At 39.2% G+C, this 17985-nt stretch overlaps 2 protein-coding genes across 4 annotated transcripts in view; one reads left to right on the top strand and one right to left on the bottom strand.

The window, feature by feature from the left end:
* Positions 1 to 1461, bottom strand: part of ganc (glucosidase, alpha; neutral C) — a 48652-nt gene extending 47191 nt beyond the window's left edge. For 2 of the 3 annotated variants that reach the window (XM_066694982.1, XM_066694984.1), the window contains exons 1-3: positions 1372 to 1461; positions 964 to 1101; positions 429 to 491 (exon numbers count right to left, since the gene is read on the bottom strand). In XM_066694982.1, the coding sequence (XP_066551079.1) occupies positions 429 to 491; positions 964 to 1013 (113 nt within the window). In that variant the 5' untranslated portion in view covers positions 1014 to 1101; positions 1372 to 1461. The other variant, XM_066694983.1, reaches the window with a different exon arrangement.
* Positions 1405 to 17985, top strand: part of LOC136717364 (transmembrane protein 87A) — a 41548-nt gene continuing 24967 nt past the window's right edge. The window contains exons 1-4 of the mRNA XM_066694985.1: positions 1405 to 1647; positions 2350 to 2410; positions 14944 to 15041; positions 17121 to 17237. Of these exons, the coding sequence (XP_066551082.1) occupies positions 1420 to 1647; positions 2350 to 2410; positions 14944 to 15041; positions 17121 to 17237 (504 nt within the window). The 5' untranslated portion in view covers positions 1405 to 1419. The remainder of the gene's footprint in view (positions 1648 to 2349; positions 2411 to 14943; positions 15042 to 17120; positions 17238 to 17985) is intronic.

Here is a 17985-nt window from a genome sequence, read left to right as displayed (position 1 = left end):
AAATTGGATCCAACTGCTATGCAGTGAGAGTCTTATGTGCTTTCCAGTATTATTTACATACAGCTTTTATTATTATGCCTTTATCTTAAATGTCTCCACCTGTTTCATTTCTAGTGGGATCTATACAAAGGATGTGTAAAAAAAACTGTTTAGTAGTGAAGGTTTCGTGCCTATTTCGTGCCCATGAAAGCCTCAGGGACCTGGCATTTATTAGAATTCCCATACAGATGCTCAGCAGAAAGGAACTCTAAGTCATAGGCTGAAGGGCCTCTGATGCAGCCTGTGCCAATCACATTAATATAGACTTCAGTGTGCTGCAGTAAGGGGCTTGTTTGCCTGTGGTTCTAAACAAAGTGCTAAACAACTATAAATTATAACTTTTCAAATGCAAATTCTCAGTGTCAATCAGGGCATACAGCCTTACCTACCTGTAAAATGCAATGTGGTTGTATTTCTTAAACTTCTCCTTTCCCTCATTCTCAGGGATTACACTGAAAACAAAAAGGTTTGGTCACTTAAGTACTCTTATTTCTAGCAGCCCAAATCCAAACTACACTTCAATGTACTCAATATTAATAAATAAATAGGGCCTACATTATATGTGTATGTTTGTGTGTTTGTAATTCAGGATAAAATAACTTTAACAAACTTTAATACATTAATAAACATATGCACATATGTTAACAAACTTGACATAAATGCCTATACACCCTTAAAATTGAAACTAAACATTTCAGTCACCTAATAAGATCTCAACTAGTGTCAAGAGTCATGTGTGTTGAGGAGGAAGCTGAAAGATTTCATTTGAATCTTGTGGGGCTATTGTCTTCTGGATTTATTTCCAGACGACTGAATTAAACAGAACTGTCTGGAGCCTAGAGAAAAGTATTACATGTCTCCAGGTATTCTGGTAATTACATCAAATGGAACAAAATCCACAATGCATGTGGGTGCGCCGAGTACCTGTCCGGCGTCCCCGGGGCTTCTCCTCCGCGGGACATGAGGCCCTCCATCGCCGTGAGATGCCCAGCGACGGGGCTGTGCTGTGTCCGCTGTGTTCACTGTCCGCAATGGTCTCCAGCACTGAGGCAGAGGGTGCTTCTGGGAATTGTAGTATTTGTATTTAAAAGAGCGTAACGTCAAATACATGTCTTGTAGACCAGCATGAAAAATATCATCATAAGGCTACTTGATGCAACTCAACAAAAGTAATAAACATTAGTCGTATTGTTCCCCAACTGATGGTCTCGAATTGATTATTGCTTAAAACGCGTTGCGCAAATAGTTTAATTTTGTTGTGTTCCCTTTATATAAGACACCATAAATTCACCCAACACTACAGCACAATAAACCGGTAATGTATGTATTTACCTATTTACGGTAGATGTTAGATGGCACTATATAACGACTGCAGACGACATGACTACACAGGCAGTGTTTGCTCCGCACTGCTGGCACAATGGATGGGCGCCTCTGCTGGCCGGAGGCCGCATTACAGCGCCTCTCGGTGAAAACTACCCGGAACTGTGTGGGGTTGTGAAGATGCCGGAGCTGTCAATGTTTTTGCCTGGTTTCTTATTTATATTTACGCTTCTTCGGTTCGTTACCGCAGCGGAGATATCCCGGTGGAGTATTCCCATCGGCCAGGCAAGTCCTTTTCTGTTTCTACTGATTTATACGTGTTTTTTTCCGTTGCTCGGTCTCCACGTTGTGCTTCTGAATAAGTCTTACAGTTGTTGCTGAAAATTGTTAGACACCTGAGTCAGCGCTACAACTACATCAAATAATGATCATAGCTTTTATTTCATCTTACGACATTATCTGCCATAATGGCTGGTATTGTTGTATTATTTCTGTGTTTTTGTAGGCACAGTTAACTCTGTCAGTTTGGTTTATATTTTGGTGCAAACAGTAACACGTATGCTTCGTCCATATGTTTGTAAACCGAACCTATCAGGCTTGAGAGAACAGCTGTGTGTGTTTCTCATTGCTGTATTAGTCCTCAAATTCATGGATTATTCCAAGTCACATTTCATAACCTGCCTAGTATCTCTAAATTACAGGATTCCACCATAAACTGTATTGTTTTATGTTCAAGTGCATGCTTAATGGGTAGCTGGTAGCCTTACGTAGTAGGTTTTTGTTTTTGTAAAAATATCAGGAATGTTTGTCAGTATCAGGTTTTGCGTGAATAAACTTGAATTATCTGCGTGGTGCCTGACAGGAAGACCTCCAGTATTATTAATTATGTTGTATCCTACGGACAAATACGGAGTGATAATGCTAATACCAAAAAAAATATTTCTGTGATCATTAGGACAGATTACTCATTCTTTATGTTATTCCCAGGAAACTAAGGATGCTGTCTTCCGCAAAACCCTCTTTGCCAACACCACTATCTACATGACCTGTAAGTCCCTGGATCTAAAATGATTGCTGTAACTATTATGTATCCAACTCTCAAACATTTATTTTTGCTGATTGACTGGCCTTAAGTAATTTCATTAATTATGTTGTAATATACAGTATGGCGCTACTTTACTTGTTTGTGTATGTGACATGATGCACTGGCATTGCTGAGCACCAAATGGCCTCTTACACCAACTGGAAACTATAAGGATGTGTTTATCTTTAATTCCATATCTTCGATTTAAGCACTTGCTGCATACAATATATTAAGGGTGTGTGTTTGTCTCATCTTGTTTCTGGTTAGATTGTTTATTTGTTGTATTACCTGGATAAGGGTGTCTGCTAAGAAATGAATACTAATCTAATTACCCAGATGTTTAAAAAGCCATTTTGAATTGAAATGTGGGTAGTTACATGAGTGAATATTTTAGCATTTTACATCTCTCTCTCTCTGTGTCCAAAGGTTGATACATTTTTGTCATTCCAACAAAGGTTTATTTTTGTAGATATCATACAGATATCATACAGGTGTAAAATCGATGTGGGTGGCATCTTCAATGATCTTCTAAATTATGTATTGAAATGAATTCTACAGTGATATTTTTAGCATTGTGCACTTTATTAATACATATTCTGGCGGTAAGAATTAAAACCTGTTCCGTCACAAATGTCCTACAGAACAAACTTGCTTTCATTGTTTAATTATCAGTCCTCGGCTGTGTAATAATTGGGCACAAATTTGACTTAAATGTAGCTTTTGAAAGGGACTCTACAATAACATATCTATTACTATGGTCGAATCAATATTCAAAACTGGTTATGTTGTGCTAGGGTGCACAATAACTCAACCACAGTACTTCGTGCAGGTCTTGGAAGAACAATTGAAGAAACTTATCATTGAATGTGAAGGCCTTGTTGAGTACATTTGAAAAAAATGTTTTAGTGTTGAGGAGAACAAATGTCCAGATTTCCTTATATCTACAGGAGGAAAAGGTAGCTGTCAGGGAGACCTTGTAGACACTGTTTTAATGCACACATGACTAAATAGCTTTACACCCAATCAGATATGGTGTTCTATGCATTAATGCATTTCTCTTACAGATAATCACACAAACCAGATAGTTAAGATGTTACACTGCACTGTTTTCTAGCAACATCATATTACATGTCAAGTGTCTTGTTTTTGTGTGTTGTAGGAATCTGCTATGGTGCAGGATATGACCTATCTGTTTGTCAGGTCCACTTCCTCCTGATTCTCACATACTGCATAAGACTGATGTTCTGTTTCTAAACTCCTAATGAAAACTTTCACCAGGGTAAAGTTTTTTTTTGTTTTTGTCTCTTTGGGGGGGTATATGATTTTATCTTTTCATTAGTAATACTATGCGTATTCGAGAAACTGAAATTGCACTGCTGCTCTTGCTCATGTCATGAGTAAATAATTTACCAACTTTGTAGACTCTAAAATTGAAAAGCAAAACCACAAGCCCTCCTTTTAAACAAATAGCCATTGTGAAAGTCAGAGGAGTGTTGAGCTGTAGCACTGCAGGCCTGGAAAGAGAGAGGCTCAAGTTACAGCCGCCTACGTGTTTTCTGTGTGGTCAGTCCCACAACAAGAGTAATGTGGTCAACAGTGCAGCTTCAACCCTAGTCTGCCTGCTAGTGTTGGACTTTGTGTAAGCAGTGCCACTATCCTATTTATTATGATAACAATGATTACTACTATTATTATTTAGACTGTACAAGCCTTGACATTTGGAAAGAAAATAAGCAAGGAACTAATTTGATGGTATTTATTTTGAGGGGACCTTTCTTGGTATTAAAGGAGATTTGTGCAATCTAGGCCTCTCTGCTGAAAAAAGTACCCAGCCATACTTGGTTTCGCTAGAAGTTGTGATGTGTGTAAACGTGCTTTAAAGGAAACCATACAGTTGCTGATTAGTGTAGTTACATGACTTAAAGCGGTCATGAACTGCCTTTTTAATTTTGTACTGTTCTCTGAGGTCCACTTATAATGTTATCAAGATTTTTACATCAAAAAACATCATAATTTAGAAGTAATCGGCTATTTCTGGTCCTGTTTTGACCCCCTCATCGGAACAGACCATTTGAATAGGCGTGGCGGATTGTAGACTCGGAAGTAAACGCCCACTGGTATGATTGGCTGACAGTTTTCATATTTAAACATTTTCAACTCCCCGTCAGTATACGTGTGGAACTGTTTTGAAAATTTCCGATGATGAGAAATGGCAGCCGGTGAAATTCAGCCAAACATGTTTGATCCAGAGTCTGATCCCGAATCACAAGACAACGAACCTGCACCTCAAATGGCAAGGATACTACAGCCTGCGACAGTGTGGTAAATAATCATCTTTATTTAGATTTATACTTTATGTATTTGTGAAGTAGTTAGCCTATTACATTATATTAGAGTTTAGCCGAAGACGCTATATAAATCGGTTTGTGTCGTTATGTTGTTAACATTTATGCATATTACACATTTTATATTTCATTGGTTGTTGCATATAAAGTTTAGATTCTAGGCGTCAATACAGTTATATCTGACAAAGGATAATTCATGCTGCTTCATGTAAATGAAGTATAAATTAATGTACCATCGTTTGTCAAGCTGTCATTCTTATATTCATCGTCCATTATTTTCATTAAAGTAAAAAACTTGTCAATTGTTGTCTTCGGAGCCATCTTTATCGTTTGGTTTCTGCATAGACCTGCGTTTGCCTCTCTCGTTATTTACCTACTATATGTGTGAATCGGTGGGCGGGGCTAAGCAGGCTAAACATTCCACATCCTGTCGTTTTTGCAGATTGGCTTCAATATAAGCTGTTTTTAGACTAATGAGAAAGTTTTGAGTTCTGAAACTTACAGGATGTTTTTATAGTACAATGACCTCTTACATTTTAAAAGATCAAGGGAATTTAAATTTTTCAGTTCATAACCCCTTTTTTAAAGTGTTTCCCATAAGTAGTGCTCTGGTCCTGTGATGTACATCAGGTTTTATAAGTGTTTGCATTAAGTGTCTAATGTTTGTGTTAATTTTGAAAGTTTAGTTCATAACAACATATAAAACAGAAGATCATTGGAATAGGGAAGGATTATATAAAGAAACTCAACAGTTTCTTGCCACCTTAGGCTGGCTCCTAGAGGAAAACTGAGATATAAAAGTTTGCAGTTAGCAGAAATAAAAACACTTTACATTACCACAATGTTTATATGTTGAGAGTCAAAATCATGTAATCAAGCATCTTCTACACAGTAATGTTACCTAATGTCTGGTGTTGTGGTGAAGGCTTAATTCAAATATCTGTGTTCATGCTATGAAGTCCCTACAGACACGTTGGTGACAAACTGGTGACATTGTGATCCAGGTGCCAGAAAGTTCAGCCAGTGCCGTGTCAGTCCTAGAATGAGAAAACAATGTAATAGTATGTGAACAATGTGAATGAAACATTACATACCTATGTTTGTTTGTATTCTAGTATATTATGCTTGTTAGGTGCTATCGTTCCTCCAGTTTTGATAATTGTGTTGATCTAATGACACAGAGTCTGACTCATGATACAGAATATGCGTCCGCATTCCCCTTCCCTACACAAAGGTGTGTAAAGGCTGTGTGCAATGGCATTTTTATAATTAAAAGTTAATAGCCATAAATGGAAACAGCCCCTTTAGCTATGAATCATCAGTAGGTCCCTTTGTTTTATGCAACTTGTTTAAGTATTATTAGTTCTTAGACACCCTTACCCAGGGCAACTTACAGTTTACACAAGGAACATTTTCAAAGCATTACAAAATGCAATAAATGTAATGTATTTTAATCGGTACAAAATACAATAAGTATACATCTCTGGACAATGAGCTAACAAGTGGGGATCTAATACTGTTAAGTCCAAGAAGTGCTAGCAATAGATAAGTAATGTGGAGCATAAGGACGCATAGTTTAGTTTAATAAGAGTGCTGAACAAGCTAGGAGATTAGACTGCTTTATTACAGGTAAAGCCTGAAAAGATGTGTATTGAGTAATCACTGGAAGGTGGTCAGGGACTGTGCAATGCTGACCTCAGAGGGTAGGTCGTTCCACCACTTAGGGATGAGTGTGGCTAGGTGCAGTCTCTTTTAGCCAATGGTAGGCATGAACCAAAGTATTGAACAGAATAAAAGCTGAGGTTGGAAGTCAGTGCAGGGAGTGGAGTAGCATTTGTAAATGGACAAAATCTTTGCTGTGAAACAGTACATTGCAAGGTATGTTTTATAAATTGGAAGACCACTAGCTAATGCAGTGATAATCAATTTGCGTTCAGAGGTCCAAATAATGTTACAGCGCTGTGAATTAGTGTCAAGTAGACAATATCTACATTGTCTACAATGTTCTATTTGTAGCATATACAATCACCTAAAGGATTATTCGGAACACCTGTTCAATTTCTCATTAATGCAATTATCTAACCAACCAATCACATGGCAGTTGCTTCAATGCATTTAGGGGTGTGGTCCTGGTCAAGACAATCTCCTGAACTCCAAACTGAATGTCTGAATGGGAAAGAAAGGTGATTTAAGCAATTTTGAGCGTGGCATGGTTGTTGGTGCCAGACGGTCCGGTCTGAGTATTTCGCAATCTGCTCAGTTACTGGGATTTTCACACACAACCATTTCTAGGGTTTACAAAGAATGGTGTGAAAAGGGAAAAACATCCAGTATGCGGCAGTCCTGTGGGCGAAAATGCCTTGTTGATGCTAGAGGTCAGAGGAGAATGGGCCGACTGATTCAAGCTGATAGAAGAGCAACTTTGACTGAAATAACCACTCGTTACAACCGAGGTATGCAGCAAAGCATTTGTGAAGCCACAACACTTACAACCTTGAGGCGGATGGGCTACAACAGCAGAAGACCCCACCAGGTACCACTCATCTCCACTACAAATAGGAAAAAGAGGCTACAATTTGCACAAGCTCACCAAAATTGGACAGTTGAAGACTGGAAAAATGTTGCCTGGTCTGATGAGTCTCGATTTCTGTTGAGACATTCAGATGGTAGAGTCAGAATTTGGCGTAAACAGAATGAGAACATGGATCCATCATGCCTTGTTACCACTGTGCAGGCTGGTGGTGGTGGTGTAATGGTGTGGGGGATGTTTTCTTGGCACACTTTAGGCCCCTTAGTGCCAATTGGGCATCGTTTAAATGCCACGGCCTATCTGAGCATTGTTTCTGACCACGTCCATCCCTTTATGACCACCATGTACCCATCCTCTGATGGCTACTTCCAGCAGGATAATGCACCATGTCACCAAAGGTCGAATCATTTCAAATTGGTTTCTTGAACATGACAATGAGTTCACTGTACTAAACTGGCCCCCACAGTCACCAGATCTCAACCCAATAGAGCATCTTTGGGATGTGGTGGAACGGGAGCTTCGTGCCCTGGACGTGCATCCCACAAATCTCCATCAACTGCAAGATGCTATCCTATCAATATGGGCCAACATTTCTAAAGAATGCTTTCAGCACCTTGTTGAATCAATGCCACGTAGAATTAAGGCAGTTCTGAAGGCGAAAGGGGGTCAAACACAGTATTAGTATGGTGTTCCTAATAATCCTTTAGGTGAGTGTATTACAGTAATTTAGGTTCCACCCAAATGACTGCAGTTACGACCTACTGTTCCACAGTAGGTTGTGGCTGCAGAACAGAGCGTGCACAACCCTTAGAGACACCCCAAGAGCTAGAATTGCCCAACAGGTTCCAACTGCTGGACACTGAGTTGGACAATGACAGCTCCGAGGGTGATGGGAGGGCAGTTGAGCACCAGAGCACCATGGTGCCCACTCCCCCCCAGAAGAGGGAGGTAGTTGTAGTAGGAGACTCAATTCTTAGAGGTGTAGATCACACAGTGTGTTCTAGTGATAAGGAGACCCGCATGGTATCTTGCCTGCCTGGTGCTCAGCTTGCAGATCTCCCTAAACTAGTAGACGGGCTACTGGCCAAAGCTGGGGGGAATCCACTGGTCCACATTGAAACCAATGACATAGGAAAAGGTAGGACAGAGGTTCTGCAAGACAAATTTAAAGAGTTAGGAACAAAACTAAAGAGCAGAACCTCCACGGTAGTTTTCTCTGAAATACTTCCGGTACCACGTGCTAGGCCAGGGAGACAGGCAAAGATTAGAAAGTTTAACATGTGGTTGACAGCTTGGTGTAGGGAAGAGGGGTTTAAGTTTATGGAGCATTGGTCTTTCTTCTGGGATAGATGGGACCTGTACAAACTGGATGGTCTACATCTAAACAGAAGGGGGGCTAATGCATTGGGAGAGCGTATGGGCAGAGAAATTGAGAATCATTTAAACTAGGGACCAGGGGGGCAGGGATCTCTGGCAATGGGAGATGTTCCTCTAAGGGAAGAAAACAGAGGGAATCTGTTAGTAGGAAAGTCCTGAAATGTTTGTACCTCAATGCCAGGAGTATAAGGAACAAGATGTTGGACTTAGAAGCCACAGTGCTGGCAGGTGACTATGATGTTGTAGGTGTGACAGAAACATGGCTTACAGAAAACAATGGGGATGAATACAGGTTAGAAGGATACACACAGTTTAGGAGAGACAGGCAAAATCGAATAGGAGGTGGAGTAGCATTATATGTGAAAAATGACATTGAGGCAGAAGAACTAAAATTAGATCCCAGTAACGGAACAGAATCTTTGTGGGTGAAACTTTTGGACAAGAGATGTGGAGGATTAGTGGTAGGAGTGTGTTACAGGCCACCCAACTCAGATATTCAGCAAGATGTTGCATTGTACAGTGTCATCAGGACTGCATGTAGCAAGGATGTGGCTGTTATAATGGGGGATTTCAATTTCCCAAACATAGACTGGGAAAGCCCGATTTGGACTACAGAGGCAGAAATAGAGATGGTTGAGATGGTAAATGACTGCTTTCTAACTCAATTTTTCAGGGAACCAACCAGGGAGAGAGTATGCATTGATTTGATATTTTCAAATGACGAAGACAGAGGCAGAGGGACACCAGTTAGAGAACCAATGACAAATTGTGATCACAACATGGTTAGCTTTGAGACATTCTTTCAAAAAACCAAGGACCAAGTCTAAAACAATGATCTACAATTTCAGTTTTCAAGGTATGAGGCGGCACTTAGAAGAGGTAGACTGGAGCACACTGGATACAGATTCAGTTGAAAATGCATGGTTATATTTTAAGAATATACTACTTGAGGCTCAGGAGAAAATTGTACTAAAACTTAGCAAATTGAGGACCAATGAACAGTGGCGAAAATGGTTTAATAGAGGTATGCAAAAAAATATCAAGAGAAAGAAAATGCTGTATAGCACATACAAAAGGGATGATTCTAAATACATAGAATATGTTGAACTGCAAAGAGAACTTAAGAAAGGGATCAGGAAAGCAAAGAGGGAAATAGAAAGAAACAAAGCTCTTGGAGCTAAAGCTACTGCAAGGAGCTTTTTTCAATACTACAACAGCAAGAGGACAATAAAGGAGGAAGTGTAACAGATAAAGGGCAAAAATGGAAGTATCTTGGAAAACGAACAAGATGTAGCAAATGTTCTAAATGAGTATTTCACAGAGGTTTTTACAAAATAAAAGACAGATAACATGCCACAGGTTAACAATCAGTCCAGGCAAATCCTAAGAGATATCAGGATAAATGAGGATGAGGTACTAAAGGGACTAGCAGAATTAAAAACGAACAAATCACCTGGGACAGATGGTATATTTCCAACAGTACTTAAAGAAATGAGGGAAATTGTTTATAGGCCGCTAAGTCATTTCCAGAAAGCTTTTGATAAGGTTCCACACCAAAGACTGATCCTCAAATTGGAAGCTGTAGGCATTCAGGGTAATGTGAGTAGATGGATTATGAACTGGTTTATGTATAGGAAACAGAGGGTGTTGATTAGAGGAGTCGCTTCTAACTGGAGTGAGGTTGTTAGTGGAGTTCCACAGGGATCAGTACTAGGGCCTTTGCTGTTTCTAATCTATATTAATGATCTGGACTCTGGGATAGTTAGCAAACTTGTCAAATTTGCCGATGATACTAAAATAGGTGGCTCAGCAGATACAATCTCGGCAGCACAGGCTATTCAAAGGGACTTCGATAATATTCAGTTGTGGGCCGACGCCTGGCAAATGAAATTCAATGTGGACAAGTGCAAGGTAATACATGCAGGTAACAAAAATGTCCACTATAATTACACTATGGGAGGAATAGAACTAGATGAAGTAATGCATGAGAAATACTGAGGAGTCTATGTAGTCTCCATCCAAACAATGTGGGGAAGCAATAAAAAAGGCAAACACAATGCTAGGGTATATTGTCAAAAGTGTAGAATTTAAAACAAGGGCAGTGATGTTCAGACTGTACAATGCACTAGTTAGAGCTCATCTGGATACTGTGTGCAGTTCTGGGCTCCACACTTCAAGAAGGATATCGCTGCTCTAGAGGCAGTTCAGAGGAGAGCAACCAGACTTATTCCAGGTCTGAAGGGAATGTCCTACTGAGAGACTGAGGGACCTGAACCTTTTCACCCTGGAACAGAGGAGACTATGTGGGGACTTGATTCAAGTCTTCAAAATCATGAAGGGCATCGACCACATCAAACCAGAGGAGCTTTTCCAGATCAGCAAGGACACACGCACCCGGGGACACAAATGGAAATTGGGCTACAAGGCGTTCAAGACGGAAAACAGGTGACACTTCTTCACACAGAGAGTTGTCACAATCTGGAACAAACTCCCCAGTGATGTGGTTGAAGCTGAAAATGTGAGAACATTTAAAAATAGACTGGATAGTATCATTGGATCACTTAGTTATTAATGGACACCAAACTAGCACGATGGGTCGAATGGCCTCCTCTCGTTTGTAAACTTTCTTATGTTCTTTTTTGTTGGTTTGTTTGTAAAGCAGGGTTTACTTGCCTTATTGCTCTTATTGTTATACAGTTATTGTATGTGCATAATTGGTTTTACAATTCTTATTGCACTCGTTCGTAGTGCTGCCAACTGTAATTTTTTGTAACACATTACACATCGCTCAAATGCTTGATAAAAAAATTGAAGATGCCAGGAATTATTTAACTGCTTTTCTCCAGATCACTAGTGTTCTTCTATTTTTGCATGAGAATAATATAATTGTAAGCTGAATGTGTGAGATTTTTTCTTTTGTTTTATTTTATTTGAATAACTCAATTTTACTTTCAGAAGCACATCCTTTGTTTGCATCTTTACACAATTCTGATTGTCTTTTTAGCTTAATTTTATTCACTGCAATGTTTTGGGTTTTTACAGGTATACCGTTGTCATGTATATAAAATATAGTGGCTCTCAAAAGTATTCACCCCCCTTGGACTTTTCCATCTTTCATTGTGTTACAACATGAAATCAGAATGGATTTAATCAGGAGTTTTTGCCACTGATTAACACAGAAAATGTTCATAATTTTCTCATTCATAATTCATAATTTCATAAAAACACCCAGGAAACATCTAAAGAACTGCAGGCCTCTCTAGCCTCAGCTAAGGTCAGCGTTCATGATTCGACAATAAGAAAGAGACTGGGCAAAAATGGAATTCATGGGAGAATTGCAAGGCGCAAACCACTGCTGATTAAGAGAAACATTAGTGCTCCTCTCACATTTGCAAAAAATTTTGATAATGTTCTCTGGAGAGACGAGTCAAAAGTGGAACTGTTTGGAAGACACGGGTTCCATTATGTCTGGCGTGAAGCAAACCTAGCATTTCACGATAAGAACAGGATACCAACAGTCAAACATGGTGGTGGTAATGTGATCGTGTCGGGATGCTTTGCTGCCTCAGGGCCTGGAAGACTTGTCATCATAGAAGAAACCATGAATTCTGCTCTCTAATAGAACATTCTGAAGGAGAATGTCAGGTCATCAGTCCTTGATCTGAAGCTGAAGCATAATTGGGTTATGCAGCAGGACAATGATCTAAAACACAAGCGTAAGTCCACCTCAGAATGGCTCAAAAGAAACAAAATTTGGGTTTGGGAGTGGCCTACTCAAAGTCCTGACTGGAAGCCCATTAAAATGCTGTGGCAGGACCTTAAAAGAGCAGTTCATGCTTGAAAACCCTCCAATGTCACAGAATTACAGCAATTCTGCAAAGAAGTGTAAGATATTATTCGTTAGAATGTAGTTTTTCTATGAGAAATATCTTGCTGTCTGGTTTGATACAGGAAACCAACATCTCCCTATTTTTGCCTAGTTCCTTAAATTCCGAGGGGCCCTGCTATCAGTTAAACTAGAGATAAGAGTACAAGGACAAACACCTGAAAGAGGCCAAACAGTTAGGTTTCTTACTGCCATAATGAAATATGTGAATGGTTAAAGAAGAAAAAGGAAGAAAAAGAAGAAAAGGAAGAGCAGGAGGAGAGACACACCCGCTGCCGACCTGACCAGACTGACCTAAGCTGCCCTCTGAGGAAAATAGGAGAATAGGGGTAATATCCTATCTTTTCTGTAATCTAGCAGAAGCTTTATATTATTTATGTTCAGTAATATAATTAAATGATACTGGTTTTCTATTTTTGTCACAAATATATGATTATTGCACATCTGTGACTTGACCGCATCTTCCCTCTAAAAATAATCTTAAAAGAGAAACCAATTGACCTATGAGTTTTCAGTTCAACTATTTATTTAGATTGACTGAAAAACCCAGCATATGAAATTCTCTTACAGAAGAGTGGGTCAAAATTCCTCCACAGCGATGTGAAAGAATGATCTCCAATTATAGGAAGTGTTTGGTCGCAGTTGTTGCTGCTAAAGGTGGTGCAAGCCATTATTAAGTTGACAGGGGCAATTACTTTTTCACAAAGGGCCAGTTGGTGTTGGATAACTTTTTTCCTTAAATAAATAAAAATGTTATTTAAAAACTGAATTTTGTGTTTACTTGGGTTCTCTTCATTTTATATATCTATATATACAGCTCTGGAAAAAATTGAGACCACTGCAAAATTATCAGTTTCTCTGGTTTTACTATTTATAGGTATGTGTTTGGGTAAAATGAACATTTTTGTTTTATTCTATAGACTACTGACAACATTTCTCTAAAAATTCCAAATAAAAATATGAGTGGAATGGAATGGCTGTCATACATGTAGAGATGCTGATTTAAGAAACAATTGCAGTGGTCTCTTAATTTTTTCCAGAGCTGTAGATCTGACATCATTCAATGTGACAAATATGCAAAAAATGAGGAAATCTGTAAGGGGGCACTGTAAGAACATTTCCAAGGTATTCAATATCACCTGGAGCACAGTAAGGTCCATTATTAAGAAATGGAGCGAATATGGCACAACTGTGAATCTGTCTAGATCAGGCCATCCTCAAAAACGGGCGAAAATGGCACTAGCAACTGTGGCAACTCTAAAGGAGTTACAGTCTTCCATGGCTGAGCTGGGAGATACTGTGCATACTGCAACAATAGCCCGGGTGCTTCACAAAAGTGGCCTCTATGGGAGAGTGGCAAAATGAAAGCCATTGTTGAAAAAACTCACATCAATGGCATGCGGGACACTCTGAGACCAAGTGGAGGAAAGTGATGTAGTCTGATGAGACCAAAATAGAGCTTTTTGACCTCAACACCAAGCGCAACATTTGGCACAAGCCTAACACAGCACATCTTCCTGAGAACATCATCCCTACCATGAAGCGTGGTGGTGGCAGCATCATGCTGTGGAGATGGTTCTCTGCCTTGGGGCCTGGAAACCTTGTAAAGGGCAAAATAGATGCAGTAAAGTACAGATAAATCCTGGAAGAAAACGTGGTGAAGTCTGCAAGAGACCTGGGACTTGGGAGAAGATTCATCTTCCAGCAGGACAATGACCCCAAACATACAGCCAAAGCCACACTGGAGTGGCTTAAAAACAAAAAGGTTAATGTCCTGGAGTGGCCCAGTCAAAGCTTGGACCTCACTCCAAATAAGAATATGTGTAGAGTTGAAAATTGCTGTTCACCAAAAGTGCCCATTAAACTTTTGCAAAAAAGAATGGGCAAAAATTGCTATGTCCAGATGTGCAAAGCTGGTAGAGACTTATGCACATAGACTCATGGCTGTAATTGCTGCCAAAGATGACTCTACAAAATTGACTGAAAGGGGTGATTACTTATGAATTCAGTTATTTTCTGTTTTGTATTTGTAATTCATTTAGACCAATTTGCAGAGTATATTGTTCACTTTGACATTATGGATATCATCTGTGTTGATCAGTGGCAAGAACTCCTGATTAAATCCATTCTGATTTCATGTTGTAAAAGTTGTAAAATGATATTTGGAAAAGTCCAAGGGGGGTGAATACTTTTGGGAGCCACTGTATGTTGGTCATTGTATGTTACTGATGAACGTCATGATAGAGGGATTTTGGTGCACTACTCTTAAAACACAACCCCAATGATTGTGTCCTGTAGCTCTACAATGTCTGCCTGTTTTACTTATTTTTCCTGTCCTACTTTTCTTCCTGTACCCTAGTTCAAGGAGATGAGAGTTCCTGTGACCCTGTGTTGGGCTTCAACATCAGCTGGTACCTGCGCTCATCCTTGTGTTATAATGAAGTCTTCAGCACTCCGGTTAGTATTACAGATTCTGTAGAAGACTCACAGGTCCATAGTTTTGGCTTTGGGCAAATTTCAGGTGAGCTGCTCACTCAATTAATCATAGGGTAATTATTGCATGTTCTTTTCTTTTTTAATTAAACTTGGTTACCAACGAGAACTAAAATCCCTGCAGAGAAATAGCAACAGACTGAGTAAGCATGACAATAATAGCATAACTTTGGAATATGAACTGCTTCAATAATGTTTTTCAACACCTTTCAGGTTTATCCACTGTATTAAATTGTTTTTTTAAGCTCTGTTCTGCCTGCTACATGAGCTGTAACATGAACAGAGTTCAGGGAGTGAGACTTTTCTGTGCTGTGTTTATTTAGTCATCATTAAATGTAGAACACCAAAACTGCAGAAAGCAGACACATTCTAATTAGGCCTAGACCTAATTAAAAATGGTACCTGCCTGCTACAAATAAAAAAATAAAAAAAATTCGACCTATTGATGTTTCCATTAATTGTAGAGAGTGACTTCTGATTATTGGGTACAAATTTATAAATTACAATTCATAGTTTATTTGGTTTAGACCTAACAATTTATATCTTAATACTAGTAAGGGAATTGAGTGTTTGTTAAATATTTTTTTCAAGAAATAATGTTCACTTAACCTCAGTGACTTATGCCTCGGTTCCACCGGCTTAAGCGTCCGTGCCGTGCCGTGCCGTGCCAGACACCCCTTCCTCGGGTGTGTCCCAGAGCTTTTTCTGTAAAACCAGGCCCCTGTGAAGTCCGTCCCTCTTATGGGAGGAGTAGCGACTGTGGGTTTGGTATGTGTTTGTGTTAAAAACAGAGACAGAGAACAACACTACGAGTGACACAGCCTGACGTGGAAGGACTTTTGTGTCTATTTTATTCTTTCTGTTTTACATGATTGTAAATAAATACACGTTTCTGTTAAGAGATATTAGGAAGAGCTAAACGTGTATAGACAACATTATATTCAGACAAGCATTTCGTTTCTGTAAGAAAACTTTTCCATGTGCAACAATAATACTAAATCGCAAATAAGTTTTGTTATTATTATCGTCATCATTTGTGCTAGTATATATGTATTTTAAATGGCACAGCATGACTCCCTTAACTTATTACGCTTTCTGCAGATTTGTAACTGCAAACAATACTTTTTGCCGAATTATTTATAATTTACTTAGCAGACGTCCTTAACCATGGTAAGTTACAGTTGAAACAAAATACACACGTTTCACCATTAATCATCCAGATGCAATATACAATGGACTTATGGATGCATTTATTAAACCAGTCCTTAATGTTTTAGAGGGAAATCCAGATCTGCTGTATTTATTTATTCATTAATTTAACTTGTAAATGGACACACGTTAACTGAATCGTGTTCGCCTTCACACTGATTGTCTCTGCGGATTGTCCTGCACACCATTCACAAAACGACAGCCTGAAACTGTTCATAAAATATTAATAACATCGGCTGCTATGATCCGATTATTATCCTTCAGTTTATTTGTAACTAGTCACGGCACTGCACCGGTCCTGTGTTAATACACTCCGATTATTAACTGTAAGCAGTCATTGTTTCTGTACGTGGATTTCACTCCATGCTGCAAATAAAACTGTAATTTCTTCGTGATCGCACACGGCGCTTGAGATTATATCTTCCGACACAATGTATCTGATCTCTTCCCTGTCTGTCTATAGTCAAGCGCACACCTCCGCTCCTGAAAGTGAGTCATGTCCTTAGTGGACGGGACGGACGCTTACGGACACGTCTGGCAGCAGATAGTTAACCTCCACAAAACGCGTTCAGATGCTTAAGCCAGTGGAAACGGGGCATTAGTGAACTGCTCTGAATGGCCATGGTTTTCAACAGTGAAGTTATTATGAACTCATATGGAATTAAAACTACAAAAAAGTGGAGGCACATCCAGGAATGAATATAAATGGTAAAGGACAGTAGATCTTGCAGTTCACATAGAGAGCAGGGTTGTAATAGAGTGGACAACCTTCACTACACAATACCAGTGATATATAGTGCTATGGATAAACTTTTCTCCCCTTGTCTTTTGCAGGATAACAAGGCACTCTCTATGTTTGGGTTTGATCGGGTGTTGAAGGAGAACTGGAGTGGTTACTACAGCCAAGGCTCCAAAACCTTTCAAAACTGTACTGAACTCTTCAAGCCACAGGTACCAGTACACTAAGGTGTCTGCTGTGTTATTCATAATTCATAAACCTTTGAACTCCATATACAATGGTGTATATGCTGCTCTTGTTTCTTCCCCACTTCCTAAAACTGCTGTAAAGCGAATAGCCATTGTAAATTTTTTTAACTAAAATGCCTTTTATCTTGCTGCTCTGACTGTATAATAATAGTATGACCCAAGCCATCTTTAATGCTACAATACCATTTTGACGTGTCAGTGTATCACTGCAATCTGATAAGGACCAAGCAGCTTCTCTTCCTGGGACTCATGCAAGGTACTGATATAGCCAAGGACTTGTACTGACACACCACCATAGTCATGTGCCCACTATTATTGTCCATGTGGAAATCTGTCTAGTTTCTGTATTTCCCCAGGCCTTTTCCACTTGTACAGCAGTCTGCAGCAGTCTAAATTGGATGATTCATTACTGCAATTAAAATCAATTGAAAACTGTTAGTATTTCCACATTTTTGGCTATTTCGTTCAAATTGCGGTGTTGATTGCAACATATGTAGCTGATCCCCGATAAGACAAAATATCGTATAGCACATCAAAAACATAACCTCATTCGAATGTTAATATAGTTCATGTAAAAAATAAAAAATAAATCTATACCATTGCATAATAAAGAAATACTCTGATTATAATACTCTGTATTAACTGGAAATTACCTTCCAATGCAACTGGCAATTTAGAGGTTAATGATTATTCTTCATGAGTAATGGTTATA

The sequence above is a fragment of the Amia ocellicauda genome, chromosome 21 (genome assembly GCF_036373705.1).
Source record: "Amia ocellicauda isolate fAmiCal2 chromosome 21, fAmiCal2.hap1, whole genome shotgun sequence".
In the NCBI taxonomy this organism is placed as follows: Eukaryota; Metazoa; Chordata; class Actinopteri; order Amiiformes; family Amiidae; genus Amia; species Amia ocellicauda.
The sequence above is the reverse complement of the archived record's forward strand: the minus strand, read 5'-3'. Positions and strand labels throughout refer to the sequence as shown.